Below are 17,084 nucleotides of genomic sequence, written 5' to 3' on the forward strand. Positions count from 1 at the left end.
TTAAACCTTCTTCTTTTTGCTTGTTTCAGGCTGATGTTTTTTCTTGTGAACCTGTAAATAAAAGGCCTCAAAGTGTACGGCGCCGTGGAGAAAACGTTTCACCCGTTCGACCTGTGCAGCAGGTAATTAATCCGAATTTGATATACGACGATGAATTTACATTACAAATTTATAATGATGAATTAAATTTGCGGAAGTAACGATTGATATTATTGATATTTATGAGACACGAACATTGATTTACAGTATCTGCTTATGTTACAGGCTTTCCCGCGTGTTCCAGCCAGGAACACTGGCCGGTATACAAGGTGAGTTGCGCACGCGCTTACTTTCTTTATATTTTTTCAATCCTCCACATTAGAAACAGACTTTAGGGCAATCTTTTTTGTTAAACATGTTTTACACCTCAATCCCTTAAACAGATCGTGAAAACCTCAAAATATTACTGCAACAGATTGCCCTGAAGCTCCTTCATGTTTTATACTTCAGCTACCAGCGTGATTGACTTTAAGAGCCGATATTAAGATAATTTTTATTAGGGCTCTAATAGAGTCATCTCTGAATCGGTTAAACTTAATGACTTCAAAAAATTCTTTAATTGCTTTTAAAAATCCATCGTGACTGGAAGATGTTCATTCACAGCGACACTTGGTAATCGATTATTCATAAAACAAATAGTGTGTGTTGAAATAATTAATCATCAATAACTGAAAGAACAAGTACATTAAAGACACATTGGAAGAATACAAAGGATTTCATTCAATGCTAAATGCGATGAGCATTGTTCGCTGAGTTAATTTGTCGTCCTCGACCTGAAGACCTCGAAACTAAAAAGCAAAGGGGATGAAGTATCATTTCCTACGTACGTACTTGCCGTAAACAGAGGATTGTATACAACTTGCGTGGTACTAAAAGCCATAGCTACTAAACCGCTCGTACTACCTATAAATGGTCGGGTTGCTATAAAGTCCATTCATGATCGCGTCGCTTGTACAACAAACGTCAGGTGATTCGCGCCTCCCCCGCGATTTATCGCATTGCTGTTCCACCGACAGAGTAGTGCTTCCTACTTGCTAAGTATGTACGATGATGAAAGAGCCAGCTGATTCGTTATTTCAAGATAAGAACGAGTGTAATTCATCCTGTTTAATAGAAAATTGTAAACGGTTTGAGAACGATAGCAGAGAAGATTTTATAACAGTGAAACTCATCTTCTTTTTACAGAAAATTGTGAATAATATGAGATAAAAGTTTCATTGTTGGGTAGGGTAGGCAAATGAAGAAACATTTATTTTAACTTAAAAACTTTATTTATGAAAGCACCTGTACAAACTTGACTAACTTGTCTAAAGTATCTTTTGGTTAAATAATCCTGATTAAATGGAAACTTTGCTAATTCCACAAAGGTGTATCATCGTCAAGCAGGATTAGCTTGTTCGTGGTTCGTTTCTCGTCCAGACGTTCGGATCGAACGTTTTTGTCGAAACTTCCTCGTAAAATTCCACGCTTTATACATTTTCACGAAACGTTCGAGACATCGGACGATAAAAGTTTTCTTCGTCGGGCAGCGAGCCGCTCCCTTCTCGATATTCGATGTCGATCGCTGCATAGCCGAGTTACGACGAGAGATTCAACGCGATTAAGAAACGGCGCACACCGCGAATACAGACGGGAAATTTATAGATTCCTTTCGAACGGCTTCCAGCAGCCGCGTTATTACCTCAATAATAAACTCGTTAATGGATCAATTACATAACGGACAGCTATCCTCCGTTTATGTATCGGAGTCAAGTTCAGCCACCTTTTAACAGTCTCCGTTTATGCGACTTTCAAGTTCATCGTATTGAGAAAGATAGGAATGAATAGAAGGATGCAGTGTTTTACAGTTTCAATGACTTCAAATATTTATTATGATACAATTGATACTTGAATAATATAGGTCCATTCAGAGAAAGTGATAGTAGTATGAATCAGCTTTATTTTAGGAATCATGTAAAGGAAATCTGGATATTGTACTTCTTCTTCAGGCACTCGGTTTCTTTTCTTAACTTTAAACGATTCCAGCGAGGATGTTACGTAGCTGGTTAGTAAACTTTTGATAATGATTTCCTGGTTGACTATTAAACGCAGACAGGTCCCACGCGTGGCGCGATCTAGTGGCGCGTGAGCCTGATGGACAGATGGAAGACGTATGTGCCACCGGAGTTGTTGTCAGACCGTTTTACTTTACTGCCCCATAAAAGTACCGAGATTTAGACTGCAATACTGTCATGACGTATTGTTCGCGTCTAGCGTATGCATGCGCATGCACGCGTTCGGCTAACCCGTGTGCGTGGATGCACGCACCGTGAAACGATTCTGACGGTCACAAGACATCATTCATTCCTCTTTTCACATGAAACTTATGCGTGAGAAATAGCGGCGAATGGTTGAGGACTCAATCGTTCGTTCTCTTGTTGCCTTGCCAATGAAATTGTAGCAGTACCAAACTTACACTCTGTTGAGTTAACTGGATGGATTCATAGAAGTACGACAATCTAAAGTTAACTCTGGGTTAGATTTACCCGCTACTGTAATGTGCATTTAGCCATGCGGAAAAATATTCTAAAGAAAAAGAATTAGAACAGAGATCTTTGCAAGTGCAAAATCTAAAGTGCATCCGTATCGAGTGCAGTCTTATAACGAAGATCAGCGGAATTAACCGTGAATAAACCAATAATTTAATAACGATAAAGAGTAGTTATTCGGCGAGATAATGGATACCATAAAAGACGTATCAGTAAAGAGGATAGGTACTCGAGGCGTTTCTACATGAAATATTACACGAGGCGTAGCAATGGAGACTTGGAACGAGGAGGACGCTGCTAATTAGCGTTCTAAAGGGGCGCCGATAAATTTTTTCCCCCGATTTATCGCGCGCTCAAAGGGTGAAGAAAAGGAGAGGGAAGCACGTAAAGCGATGAGACTGAAGAGTTTGCTCGATTTGCCGCGAGAGAGGCATCGTGAAGTAAACCAAGAGAAAAAAGAGCGGCAGAGAGGGACGGAGAGAAGAAGCACCTGCTATTCATCCATTGGCCCACAAATCCGGGTCAGACGGAGCCTTTCGTTTTTCATTCATTTTTTATTTTACTGGCTAAGTCAAGCGTTTGAAAATCAAAAAGAAAAATTGAGTGGCGACAAGTGACAGAACGGAGTCGCGCGATATTCAATCTTTGTGGAAGAGAGAAGTTTGTGTGTGTAGGCGACCTCGCGCGCTCACTCGCTGATTCTCGCGATGTAAGGGTGGGAGAGAGTCAGATTAGAGCGCGGACTTGTCGGAAGAGGGACGAGGTAGGGTCGAGGGGGTTAACATCGCGGCAGAGCGTCAAGTGGAAGGGGAGAAAGAGAGACGTGTCCGTGCAAGGAGGGTTTGCTTGCCAAACGATCCGAGAGATCGCGCTCGTGTCGCTTTCAGCCCGTTTACGCGTCCGAGCCGCGGGCAGAGCTCTCAGTTGACGCTCAGTTCGGCTCAGCGAGGCCAGAGAGAAGAAAGGGAGTCTTTTCGTGTGTGTAAACATCGCGCGTGTGTGTATCGTTGCAGCAGGCCACAGTTCCGCAGGGACTAGGCTCTCTTTCTACCTGAACAACCCGCAAAAGACCGCCCGTGTTCCTGGGGGTTCGGCTACCTGACTCTCCGGGGACATAAGGACGATAAGAAAAAAAAAAGGAACACTGACGGGAGATCATCGGTCCGACCACAGACGTTCCGTTTCTCCTGACCCTTCGATAGGAGTTACCTACTCGAATTCAATTTGACTATAGTTGATCCGTGTGTCTCGAAGTGGACGTGGATAAAAGAAAAAAAAAAATAGAATAGATTTGGGAAGAATTGACAGCAAGGAAGGGAGTTTGGAGTGGAGAGCAAGTGCGCGCTGAGAAGAGACGTCGCGTGTACATTTTGAAGAAAGTTATGAGCAGGGTGACAGTTTCCGTCGAGGAAGGAGACGCGACGACATGTGGCTCGACTATGACCTGGAGCGGGACGACAATAGCAAGATCGGTCGAGCAGTGAGAGAAACGCGGTCGTACCGTACGTACGACGAGGCGCGTTCGTTTCTGTTCTCAAGAAAACGTCGATTGCCAAGTGTCCTGTCCGCGACATGTACCAGCCGCGTTATCGTTGACGGTCTGGAGCATTCATTGTCGCCGGTGACGTTTGACGATCGCGAAGTCACGTCGACTCGGTGGTCAACGGATAAGACTGCTGTCTTACGCTAATTACTGTGCTAGCCTATCACAATAATATTGTTCGTGGCTAGAATTTCGAAGAAGCATTTCTAAAGGCGTGTTGTGTCGTTTTGTTTTCATTTGTTCCAACGTTACGGTTCCAACGTATCGTTCTACCTGGTCACCGTTTTTGGACCATTGGACTACTGGAATCTTGGATATCGGTGTTGGACAACCCGCCAACCGATTTTCATCGACGACGTCTCCGCACGTGGCCCATTCTGCCGCCCGTCAACCTCGATCAACCTCGATCAACCTCGCTCGTCGTCGCGGACGTTATCGCTGTTGTGGTGGTGGTGGTGGCGGTGGCGGTGGTGGTGGTGGTGGTGCATGGACCTTTCCTCGACGGATTTGCTACGCATTTTATCGCGCCCCTGGGCGTCTTCGTCTCCCTCTCCGTCTCACACTGTCTCTTTTCGTTTCGTTCTTCTCTCTCTGTTCCTCTTGTTCGCCGTGTGCCGTCTCCCTCCCGCGCTTACCTACCCCTCCACCTGTCTGCCGCGCCGCTGCACACCCTCCCCTCCTTCGGCAACCCTGCTCGCACGATCGCGTACCCGTACAATTTTCCCTATCCCCACCTTCCGCGCGCCTCCTCTGCTTTCCGCACGCGTTTTCTTTATTTATTCCGCGATTCCTTCGGGCAACGCGACGCGACTCGACTCGCACACATACGCACATACGTACGCATACGTACACGCGATGAATCCCGCGTCCCACCGTTCCGCGACTTTTTGAAATTGTTTTGCGTCCTCGCGCCGGACCTGATACTTTGGTCGGTCGCTCGGTTCGAACGAACGCGCCTGCCTCGCGCTGTCCATTGGTTGTCGATCGGCGAGACCGTCTCCTCGTAAAATCAACGATAATAACTGCCGCTTCTACTCTTTTCCCCTCTCCCGCTCGTTTCAACCTCCTTCTTCTTCTTCTCTTTCTCGTTCACCGTCTCCTCCTACTACTTCTCCTTCTCCTCTAACCGTATTCTGCCTGTTGGACTAACGTTACTCGATCGAACATTACCTTGCTTCGCTGTCCGTCCTTGGATCGTACGCGCACGCCGTAAACGCAACCGCGCGAAACGACGACGATATGCGATCGTGGTTGCTCCTGGTCGCGTGGTGAAAATCATCGATTATAATCGAATCGACGTGTTACCGCGCTCGGTTCATACCCGACCGAATCGACCGGTCGAATCGGCCACGGAATCGGCATCGACGCCACCGTTCGTCAACGTCAACGTCAACGTCAACGTCCACATCGACATCGACATCGACATCGACATCGCGTCCGTTCCGGACGTGGTCGTTATAACACCGGCAATCACCTGTCACCATCTGCACCATCGCCGATCACGTGGCTTGCTCGACGGCGACGCTGTACGACAATGTTCACGCCGCGCCGCTGTGCGGCTCCGGCGTGGGCCACCCTGGCTCCGTCACGCCGATGGGGACAGCCACCGGAGCGGGGAATTCCACCGGGGTGACCTGGTGGGCCATGATGAACGGTTCCCTCTACGAGGACAGCCCGCCACCGGTCCCACCAACAGCCTCCAGTCTCGTATCGATCCAGCAGCAACAACAGCAGCAAGCAACATCGACCCCGGGTTCCCATCAACAAGCTACCACACCAACCTCACCAGCTGCACCAGCTTCAGCGACGACCACCGTGCCACCGGCTCCAACAGCCAGCGCCAGTTCGACCTCGCCGAGCGCCTCCTCGGTGGCGAGCAACAGCGGGCCCGGACCGCTCCACATACCCGCCAAGAGGTTGACCGCCACGCCAGCCGGATCCTCTTACGGGGAAGTCGGCTGTGTCGATTCCTCTGCGGCGCCCGCCGCTGGACCAGCGGGCGTCATTCGTCATTCCCACTCGTCCTCCGCTGGCTCGCAAGGCGGCTGGAGTTACAGCCCTCATCATCCCCAGGAATCGCACTACTCGTCCGCCGCGGCCGCTGATTCCCTGAATCATCACCAGACCTACGGGGGAAACAATCCCCCGACCTATTACAATCTGGCGGCCGATCCCACCTCTACTTCCGGCTCCTCCAGGGACAACCGGAAAGCCGGTACGTTGAGCTTTTGGTCGCCAGCCGCGGCAACCGCTGGATCCGCTGTAACGCCCGGCGCCGCATCCGACTACAAGTCCTACAACTCGGTCGGCTCTGCAACCACCAGCTCCTCCACGGGTGCTGGTTCCTCCTCGGTCCCCAGCGGGGTCACCGATCCGGCCGTCTCCTCTTGTCATCAGAGCTTCTCCCAGAGCTGGTGTAACTACGCGCCGTACACCACGGCCAGGCATCACCATCCGGTGGACACGGCCGGTCATCATCATCCTCATTCTCAAGCAGGGGTGCCGTACTTAACACCATCCGCGGCAGACGACCGGGGGAGGGTCACTGCTGCCATGGTCGCAGCCGAGGGCGCATTTCCTCACGATGGTTACGGTGGTCTAAGGAATTACGGGGCGCCCGAACCTGTCACTTCCAGTCCGTACCCACCTCCAGGTAAGCATCGACTCTTTCCTTATTGTTATCATTCGTTCCTATCCATTTCAGTAGGTCCCGCCAACGTTACGGTAAAGTATACCCAACTAATCAATTCTGAAACCGCCCCAATGCTTAATATTTCTTGCTCCACGAGGTCGTTCTTTATACGCGTTCCGGTGAAACCGGAAGGAAGCGTCGTTGAAAGTCGCGAGATCGTGCCACCCGGTCTGTTCGAAATGCCGGCCTTGAGATGGGAGGAGAAAACGGAAGGGTAGAAAATTTAAACGGTCTAAGACCACGGTGCCACAGACCCGTCGTGCCAACGATCGTCATCGTTCATTCACGTGTTTGGTCATTCTCTTTCGTCCCCACTCGGCGTCCTTTTCTCCGGTCCCTGGAACCCATGAAACGTCGCATGAGCAACAACGAACCGCGGCAGGTTTATTGGCGGCCGTAACTCGTAAACTCTGGCGTGCGCCTCCGATCAGCTGATCCGTTCCATGACCCGTACGGACGTTCAGTCTTCTGCTAACGACCGTCCTCGTTTTCCTCCTTGCTCAATGTTTTCGTTCGATTCCCTTCTACCGTTCTCTTCTCTTTTTTCCTGCTAGCCTTTGGCGCGATTTTTAAACATTTACCCCTTGCTCTTGCTACCTGACTCATATAACCAGTTTCAGTTCTATCGATTCCGTGGCAATAAGTTTCTTCGCTAGCAATCGAATCTAGTCTTAATTAATTGGCATTCCTGATACATCGTTCGGTCGGGGAAAACCAAACGGGTTTTAGAAGCAACCTCCGGTGGTTGATCGTAACGCTTTAGGACCAGGAGATTTTTAGCGACGATTGGCAACCGTTAGCCAAGAGGAAAGGAAAAAACATCGAGTCTACCGGCTGAATCGTAAAGAATAGAAAAATACGAGACACGGCGGATAATCATACGGGCACGCTCGGCCCCGATAAACGAGATATCGTTCGCGTGATTCTCTTGTCCACCAAGTTAATCGTATGCGTGGAGAAGGGAGGTGCACGCGCAGGCGTGCGATACATACAAAGTAGCAGAATACGAGCGCCACGTATAGTTTAACCGTCACCCAATAGATGGCAGCTCCATTATCTTTGTTCGTTCGTTTGGTGTCTGAAAGGAGGGTAGACTGGTCCGAAAGAACATAGCCGGGCCACGGCACAAACTCCGATCTTCAAGAGTTGCGCGAACGACAGCTGCTTTCGACTTAGTTCCTCGACCGTTTTAGCAGTTCTGATAAACATCGTCCTATGTTTAGGAAGATGTGTCCGAAAGGAAACCGGTTGCACCCCGACGTCGTACGTCCATCGTTTAAGCGTCATTTCACAGCCCCGTAAGGACCAGCGTCCTTTCGTTTCTTAATTTATCTTGCGACCATCCACGCCTCCCTCGTTCCTTTAATCGTCTCTAATTAGATCCTTTGCCAATTTACGGACCAGTACGATTGAAAGAGATATTTCTGCGTTTACACAATTCTTATCTTAGATCCTCTGATAAAATGGTTTCGTTAGACTTTCTGACCGAGGGAGGGTAGGCGCGATGACCGTATACGCTAATTGCTGGCAACACGCCGGCCGCAAATCGATACCTCTTTTATTCCGCAGTTTCGTTGTAAACCCCATACTCGTGTGCGTACACCGTGCACGTTGACATTCGTGAGAATCCTGACCTTTGTTAAATAATTTGCATATCCCAGCATTTTACTGGGCAATAAATTCCTGTCGCTTAAGCAATCGCGCCGCGATACCCGCGAAACGAGACGGGACGAGACGAACGTTGGCAAAAGACGGGAATAGAGGAAGAGCAAGGGGAGACAAGGGATCCTCTGCTCGAGTCAGGGATAGCAAGAGAAAGACGAAAGATGGAAGACTAGAGAGGCAAGATATTACGCGATCTAATAACGGGGAGGAAGGAAAGACGGAAGTTGTACCGGCTCCCTAAATTTTCTATAAAAACGCGTTTATTATATTTTATTTTTTTTATTTTTCATCAAAAACAGCGAGTTAATGTTGACGGAAAAAGAAAGGGAAACGAAGAGTTTAAACGTTGGATAATTTATTCGTGTCCCTGTCGCGGGAGACGTTATTTCAATTGTAAATAAACCGGCCTATTTTTGGACACTTTAATCAGATTTCACGATAAAGTCTACGTTAAAACAGGAAAATGAAATGAACGGTTTTGGAAAACAGGACACGACTGGTAATTGAACATTGATAAGGGGTGGAGACAGAATTTTGTTGCTACGTTATTGAACTCCACTGCATTTTGTAAACATGCACCAATTCCTGGGCACTCTTGTCCGTACTTGGGTTAAAGATAGACGCTGGCCGTCTGCTTTCGTAATCTCTTCGAAGTTTCACGCGCTTACGACCGGACTGTTGCAGCATCTTCCGAATAATGATATTTATATCGTTATTTCATGGCGTACGCCAATCCGGAAACGGGATTGTTTTCAAATCGGGTTAAACAAATTTTTTGATGTTCGTTAACGCCGAAATAAGAATCAGAAAAATATTTTCAGAAGACAAATTATTCGATCGTTTCATCTTTCCAGTGGGATATTGCCTTGCGCGTTTTAATTATTTTTGATGAAATAAAAATAATAAAAAAAACAGACTACTGGTGTTATACAAACGAAACGAACGTGTTCACGAATAAATTATAAAGTTATCGCGCCTTTTAGAGAAAAACAAAAAAGATTATTCCGATATTTTGCATTTGTAATTTTTGTTATCGTGATTTGATAGCAGAAAAAATCGGATATGGGCAATCGGCTGCACGTTTTTATATTTTTTTAATATTGCAAAATTGCGCCTGATTCCCATTTGATTTACGCTTTTAAATTAGAAATTTATGCAAGAAATGGTAAATATTAAAGTTTCAATTAGTGCCCGGATGTCCAGTCGCTCATATAAAAATCTGCAAACCAGTTAAGCGTCTCGAACCACCTAATACGAAGTGGAACATACTAACAGTTCCGCGTTTCGTGTTCAGTTTCATGTTTTTCGTGCGGCTAGTAAGGCAGGTCCAATTATATCGTGGCAAACCCTTCGTGTACGTGGGTCACACACACAAATGCGTGGGTTAAGAGCACGCTCGAACGTTGGGGAGCTGCTTCGGGTGTGAATTTCACGATCTCGTGACCTCACGACCTTCTCTTTCAGGAAAACCATGTATCAGCAAGAAATTTCACCACTTTGAGTTTTGTCACCACGTTCCTCATGAATTTTGAAATGTTGGAAGTTAATTATTTTTAATAGACGAGCTCTAATAACTCGTCAGTTTCTTCTACAGGAAGGATAACTATTTTAAATATTAATGGTTCAACCAAGGTACAAGGACGAGGATTAAACTGGTGGAGATTGTTAAACTTCAATAATAAATTACACGCAATCAATATTAGATCATAAATAAATGTTAATGGGGCTGTAAAAAATGATATCAACATATTTTTTATAACAATTAGTCGGGTGTTACGTTTATCGACTTGGATTTCAACTTAGGCATTTGATGTCAGCTCATTATCAGAGTGTTTGGTCAACTTGATAGGGTAATTTTTTGCTGAAATTAAAACTGGATTTGATACTGTCTATCATACGCATATACCAGAAGTCAATAATGATTATATTCAGGAAAAAGTGGAACGCTACTAGTATGGTTACGCACCGATACGTCGATTAACGAGCTTGTGCTGTCTAATGACTTAACGAGTCGAAAGAAAAAAGAATTGTTATGACTGCTCATTTTCGATTAATCGCGATGAAGAAGTTTGAGTTAGGTTAGATCAACTAATCACGTAACGTGTTGTAAATAGTGTTTGTTAAAATGCATTAGATCTTGGCTGCAGCAAGATAATTCATGAACAATTCGATAAGCGTAACATTCGACGTTGAAGGAAAGTGGAATTTTGCACGCCAGCTATATTTTAGCTAGCAACTAGGTTATTTGTTACCGGCAAACTAATTGTGTTAAGTGATGTGGGGTTCCTCCCCATCTTCGTTGTTTCCCGCAGGTTCCCTGGCGGGAGTCGGCGTCGGTGTCGGCGTGGCCGGGATGGGCGTCGGTTGCGGGAGTTCGAACGCCCTGGAATGGGCAGCAGGCCAAGCGACGGTGCGGAAGAAACGCAAGCCCTATTCGAAGTTTCAAACGCTCGAACTCGAGAAGGAGTTTCTGTACAACGCGTACGTGTCGAAGCAGAAACGATGGGAACTGGCGCGTAATCTGAACCTGACCGAGCGTCAGGTGAAGATCTGGTTCCAGAATCGTCGGATGAAGAACAAGAAGAACAATCAACGACAGACGCAGCAGCAGAACAATAATAACAACAACAATAGCAGCGCCAATAACGCGAATCACCACACGGCGACCGGAAGTCACCACCATCAGAGTGCCGCGCATGCGCCACCATCGAGTCACCACGTGGTCGCGCAGGCGCACCACGCGAACGGTTCCGCGAAGCATCATCAGTGACCCGTGGCCTTCTCTGGGATCGTCTTTGGCCATCATCAACACAACCAGGGCTCGACGAACGGTTGTGGGACTGGAAACGGGACCGGAACAGCGACCGTGTCAGGGAGCGGAAACGGTACCGGCCACACCAACAGCAGCCACGCGGGCCTGGTTACAGGTCACAGCCATACGCTTCACGCGCCCCAACCTCAAACGCCTCTGCCGACCCACGCTGCCGCTGGTGCATCCTCCAGCACCGTCACACCCCCCACCGCCATCGTTCATCCTCACATACATGCACACGCTCATCATCATCATCATCATCATCAGTTGGCACACGTGGCTCAGCAGTATCCTACGCTCCTTCATCAAACACCCCATGGCCTGGCCGCCTGAACTCGATCCTATCAGGCACGGACGCCCCAGAGAATAATCATCGACGAGTCCTGTCTCACGTGACTCGTTGGATGCAACGCAACTTCTCATCGTCTTCGTCGTCGTCGTCGTCAAGGATTGGCCATCCGTGACTACGTCGGGATAGATAGACACATGTACTTACCCGCACACACTCTATCGAACCTTGTTCAGCAGCTGTTCAAAGACTGCCTACCACTTGTAAGGAGAGATAACGTTTCGCGAGTAGTATATTATTATTATTATTATATTATTTTATTATTATTATTAATGTTATTATTACGATCATCGTCATCTTCATCGTCATCATGGTTATCAATTCAACGGAAGGGACACTGTTGTATAGAAGAGCACTGTTGGTCCACCGTCGGACTCTTTCTTTTCTTTTTTGTTCTCGCGTGTCGTCGATGTCAGGTGCCGATCTTCTTCGAGTAGTGCGCATTAGAAGATATATGCGGCACCGAGAAATCTGTCCAATTCGTAATTCGGTAGTACTTCCTCCAGTTATACATATTATATATATATAGAGATATACATAGTAAAGCAAATTAGTGTCACTTAGCGTCTGGTCCCCCTAGTTCCCGTCTGGACGAACACCATCGACTCCTGCTCCACCCCATCCCCAACAGGTTTTTACTCCTTCGACCGTGCGTTTGCTTTGTCTTCAACTGGTTCGGCCCGTGAATCGGAAAGAATCGAAGAACGTGTCGTGGCTGTTATACGAGAAGACGGCGCCATTGGGTCCCGAGGCTACGACAAATGAGCTCTAACCGGGGATCTCGAGATGAGAAAATCGCCTATCAGGGGTAAGTGTGCAGAAACGAGGTTAGAGCGCGAAATTCGAGTAAACGATGAATTCGTGCGGAAAAATTTGATCGGCGTTCATGAAAAATCGTCTACCTTCATTTAATCGTTGGATCATCGATGATCCAATTAGATTCGTTGCTACTGTCTGTGATTCGCGGAAAGTACTATTGTTTTTTTCTTTTCTTTTTTTGCGGAGATGGTGACAATCGATCGCGAGTTACGGCGTTCTTTCATCGACACCGGTATTGTCGGTGTATTTGCACGGTTGACGCGTGTTAGTTTAATTTCGTCGCGAGACAAAATCCAATAATGGAATTGCTCGTTTCATGGGATCCAATGCATCCGTCGTTCTGAACACGAGAGCTGATTCCCGATCCTGGTAAGGATCAGTGGATCTTACGTGAGAAAAACTCGATCGCTGGAGAGTCTGAGCAGGATCAAGCGTTTGGACCTCTGTAGATAACTTCTATATTCATTGTCCGACGCTTTGTTCCGTAGAAAAACCAGCTATCGATCAGCGATTGTTTAAAAAAACAGGCCAAGACACGTTCGCATTAGACTTAGTGCAAAGCAACCATACGTTCGTAGGATTAGTCTAATTATGTCCAGAGTGTTGTATTCATCGCCTACCAAGGATCGCAAACTAGTACTTATAATTCTTATATTATATGTAAAGAAAATAAAACGACTTTTAGATGTAAAGGCATACCTAGTGGACTATGGAGTGCTGGTGAGAGCACTGCTCTAAGACTGAGTTTAGGAACTTCATCGCTAGAGCTGTGTTATGTGTGTACTAAAATGAAAGAAAGTTCGTTTGTTAATTGTTGAACGTGGAAATTAATGTTTTTTTTTTTTGTTTGAATTACAAAAATCCAAAGAGATTTCACTGAATTAGAAGATGTTATCTGGCGGATGACAGCACTGTGATTAGTCGAAATGAATTCGAATCGATGTTATAAAATTAAATGTTGTGGAATGTGAATATTTTGTTATTCACGGAAGAAATTTTATTCAAATTCGAGGACTTTTAGCTCACTCATCAAACGTCTTTCGGTAACCGCGACCGAGTTGAAATTCGGGTGTACAGGATGATGTCTATCCTTGTATTAGATTGGCAACTGAATTCGAATCTAGACTTAGAAAGCTTATATAACAATAGGATAGTTTAAAATTAAATTTAAATTGTCGCTATTTCAAAAAATTTGAATTCCCAAAGAAATCGAAAGAATTCTTCTCGATGGAACCAAGTCCTAAACCCGGTCTAAGAGCGATGGTAATCGAAGCGTTTTACCTTTTAACCGGTACGTCAGCGAGTAAGTAGGTAATTTAATCGGATGTTCAATGAAAATAAATATCCCAGTGGATCTCTATTCTCTAAGGTGCAACATTATCTAAATTGTAAGGGCCGCTGAATGAGTGTGCACACCTACGGTATATTACGTATACATACTGCGTGTGTCCTCTTCTTGTATGCACTTGTGCATGTGTGTGTGTGTATGCGCTCGCGTGTCTACACCCGCGTATACGTCAAAGAAATACAAGCTTTGCACCAGAGAGAGAGAGAGAGAGAGAGAAAAAAAATCGATAAAGAGAAAGTAGGGCCAAGGAGAATATTGAAATTTCTCGGAGGTGTAGGTGCGTGAGCGCGCGTGTGCGAGTCAGTGACTGCGAGAGAGAAAGATGAACGGAGATAACTCGAGCGAAAGAGAGATAAAGTGAACACACAGTCAACGTAAAACTTAGTCCAGACTTGCATACAATCGTTTGCACTTAAGGTAAAAAAATACCATGTTGCAAATAAAATTTTATAAACAAAACTATTTTATTCGCGTTTAATAAAATAACGGCAAATAACTTTTACATATTTGTTTCAATGTTTGCGGGCAAAGATATGTATGTCTGGATTAGGTTTAATAGTTAATGATAAATGCAAAACGTGACGCGAAACGAGAATTACAAAAGATATTATAATAATTAGGATAACATTAAAGAAGAAAATAGACACGAACACAGACACAAATGGATACACACGGAACACAATTGTAAGATTGAGTCTTGGATGAACGATACACTGCTCCGCCACGATTACTATGATACACTAATTATGTAACGACCGTTTAAGTATGATAACAGTATAAGTGAAATAAAGTGATTCTTGAGAAGCAAGCGAAGAAATATCAGAGAAAGGTGAAAATTTCATCGGGGTTTTCTTGGGGGTGGTGGGGGGTTAATATGGTGTCTTTTACGTCAAGATCAAGATCATGCAGTTGGCGAACCACATTCGGATTTTATCGTGAGTTGTAATTAGTTGCTAATTGTCTTGCCGCTGACGATTTTTATTGCGATTATTATGATTATTATTATTATATCATTATTATTATATTATATTATTATATTGATTATTATTATTATTATTGTGAGCGTCACGTTAATATTATGTTATTGTTTTTATTGTGTGTTGTTTTGTATGTACCTATCAGCCTATACGATCATGATATTATTATTAACAAAGCGATGGATTTACACAGGTATACACACACGTCCACGAAGCACACGTCGATAAATATATACAGGGCGCTCCATAAGAGATGAGACGTAGAAATATGAATTAATATCTAAAACAACTTGTGCAATTTTTTTAATTTTGTTTCAGTTTACAGCAATCGTTGTATTTGAGTAATTCTTGATTTTTGAATGGACCTGTACCTTGCAGATGCTTATATCATTTTCGAAATACAATAGACGGGTTTTAAATATCAATTTGATTAAGTATTGAAAAACTGTATATTTGTAAAATTGGATTCCACATATTATGAGGCGCCCTGTATATTCAAGGAAAGACGGTGTTATTAAACGTGCACAATTAATTTTAACTCACGCAGGATAATCTGTCGACCTGATACACATTCTAGCCTACTTCAACATGTTTTTTGTTCATTTAAACAATATTTTTTCCAATTTCCTCTGTTTTGTCTTTAGCTATCTTCCACATAATTACAGCATATCTCAAATTTTCTTCTGATACACTTACATGATATTTTATTCCTCCTCAATAGTAATGCATATATTTCTTAAAAATTTAGCAGAAATAATTTGTTGAGTTTTAGAAAAATTGAGGAAATAGGAAAAAGGAAAAAGAGAGAGAATGTGTGTATGCATGCGTGTGAGAGAGAAGAAAGAACTTCAAGTCTCGTTTATCAGATTAAAAAAATGTTTATGTTTCTTTTTTTTTATATTCGAGTTATTGGAAGGAAAGGAGAGATTGTTCTGGTGTTATTTCCTCTTTTTTTTTGTATATTGACGGCTAGAAAATTTATACATTTTCTTCTGTTGAACGAAAAAGGAATGTGAAGAGAATTGCAATTATATTATTGTTTCATGCTCAATATTGTTATTAACACTATGATTAATTAATCCTTCCTGGTGTACGAGCATCCACCGTAACTTATAATCAAGCTCATCTGCTTAATGTTTATTTTATATCTCGTGAATCCTCACCACCACCCCCAGATCCTTAAGCTCACCCTCTGTTGCACGTTTCTTCGGCATCTTCTCATTAGCTCAAATATAATATAGGAAATTTTGATCATTTGGAAAATCTCGATCATGGCTTTAATAATATTGAACGCGTATTGACTTCTCTAAAATATAATTTTATCAATATTCAGTTTGCAAAATGACAAATGTTAATATTAGAGCTTTAATTTGAAATTTGGCAATTCGTAATTTGAAGCAAATTAAGATGTTAATTAAAAATTTTAACACGTTCGTGTTATTTTAGCCATGATGATCGTAAGGTGATTTTTTGGGGGAATTAATTTTATTTCGCGAATAATCTATAGCAAGGGATGTTCGCGTTTCGTTGGAACGTTTCGTCAGCTTGTATCTGTTTCTAGCTGTATTTTGTATGATATTAATTACGGTCTTAAGGTAGACATTAATTATGCTAACTTGTAAATAAAGACACAAAATTTATCCTGTATCGAAGTGCAATAATAAAAACATGTTTAATTAGTGCCAAAGTAATTTTGCAGAGATGAGAAGAAAGTACAACGATATCCTTCAGCTTTAAACCTTCTACTTCCAAAAGTAATAAAGAACATCGCAACCTGATTATTGAATTATTTCTTACAATTATTTCTTACGGTAAGTTATACACATTTTACTAACATATTTTAAAAAATGCTTTTACAAAAGTACATTGTAAAATATGTATCTATGTTAATTTGTAGATATACTATATGTTAATTTTTGCAAAACGACACTATGCATAGATTGATCTAATAATTTTAACAAATTTCCATCGCCAAACCAGTATAAAGATTTTTAATTTTATGTTGAAAGGGGTAGAGATAATGGTATGAAGAAAGGGTATCGAGGAAAACCGTTGTAAAAGTAAAACCGCCTGTTGGAAACTGTGTTACCATGGGTTCGTGGGTCGAGTGACCAACTTTCTATCGATAAAAAAAATTGAACAGCCTCTCTGGGCGGCTTGTTGTTACTCGCAGGAATTGTCCAGCCCTTGAATAACAGAGCAAAAAAAATTAGAAACTTCTGCCCTAACTTTCTAAACCGATTTTAGTTTCACGAACATCTTCAGTCCTGTGAAACATGCTGCTCGGTATGGACGCGATTTTCCAATCGAAA

General features: G+C 43.8%; 1 protein-coding gene across 3 annotated transcripts in view; it reads left to right on the forward strand.

Moving 5' to 3' along the window:
- Positions 1-16,459, forward strand: part of LOC114878918 (homeobox protein abdominal-B-like) — a 33,524-nt gene extending 17,065 nt beyond the window's left edge. The window contains exons 2-5 of one of the 3 annotated variants that reach the window (XM_046289818.1): positions 30-122; positions 265-308; positions 5,784-6,763; positions 10,741-16,459. In XM_046289818.1, coding sequence (XP_046145774.1) covers positions 30-122; positions 265-308; positions 5,784-6,763; positions 10,741-11,237 — 1,614 coding nt within the window. In that variant the 3' untranslated portion in view covers positions 11,238-16,459. Of the gene's footprint in view, positions 1-29; positions 123-264; positions 309-5,713; positions 6,764-10,740 lie in introns of those variants that run through there. The other 2 variants (XM_046289822.1, XM_029193292.2) reach the window with 2 other exon arrangements.
- Positions 16,460-17,084: the final 625 nt, after the last annotated feature.

This window comes from Osmia bicornis, chromosome 2 (genome assembly GCF_907164935.1).
Source record: "Osmia bicornis bicornis chromosome 2, iOsmBic2.1, whole genome shotgun sequence".
NCBI classification, from domain to species: Eukaryota; Metazoa; Arthropoda; class Insecta; order Hymenoptera; family Megachilidae; genus Osmia; species Osmia bicornis.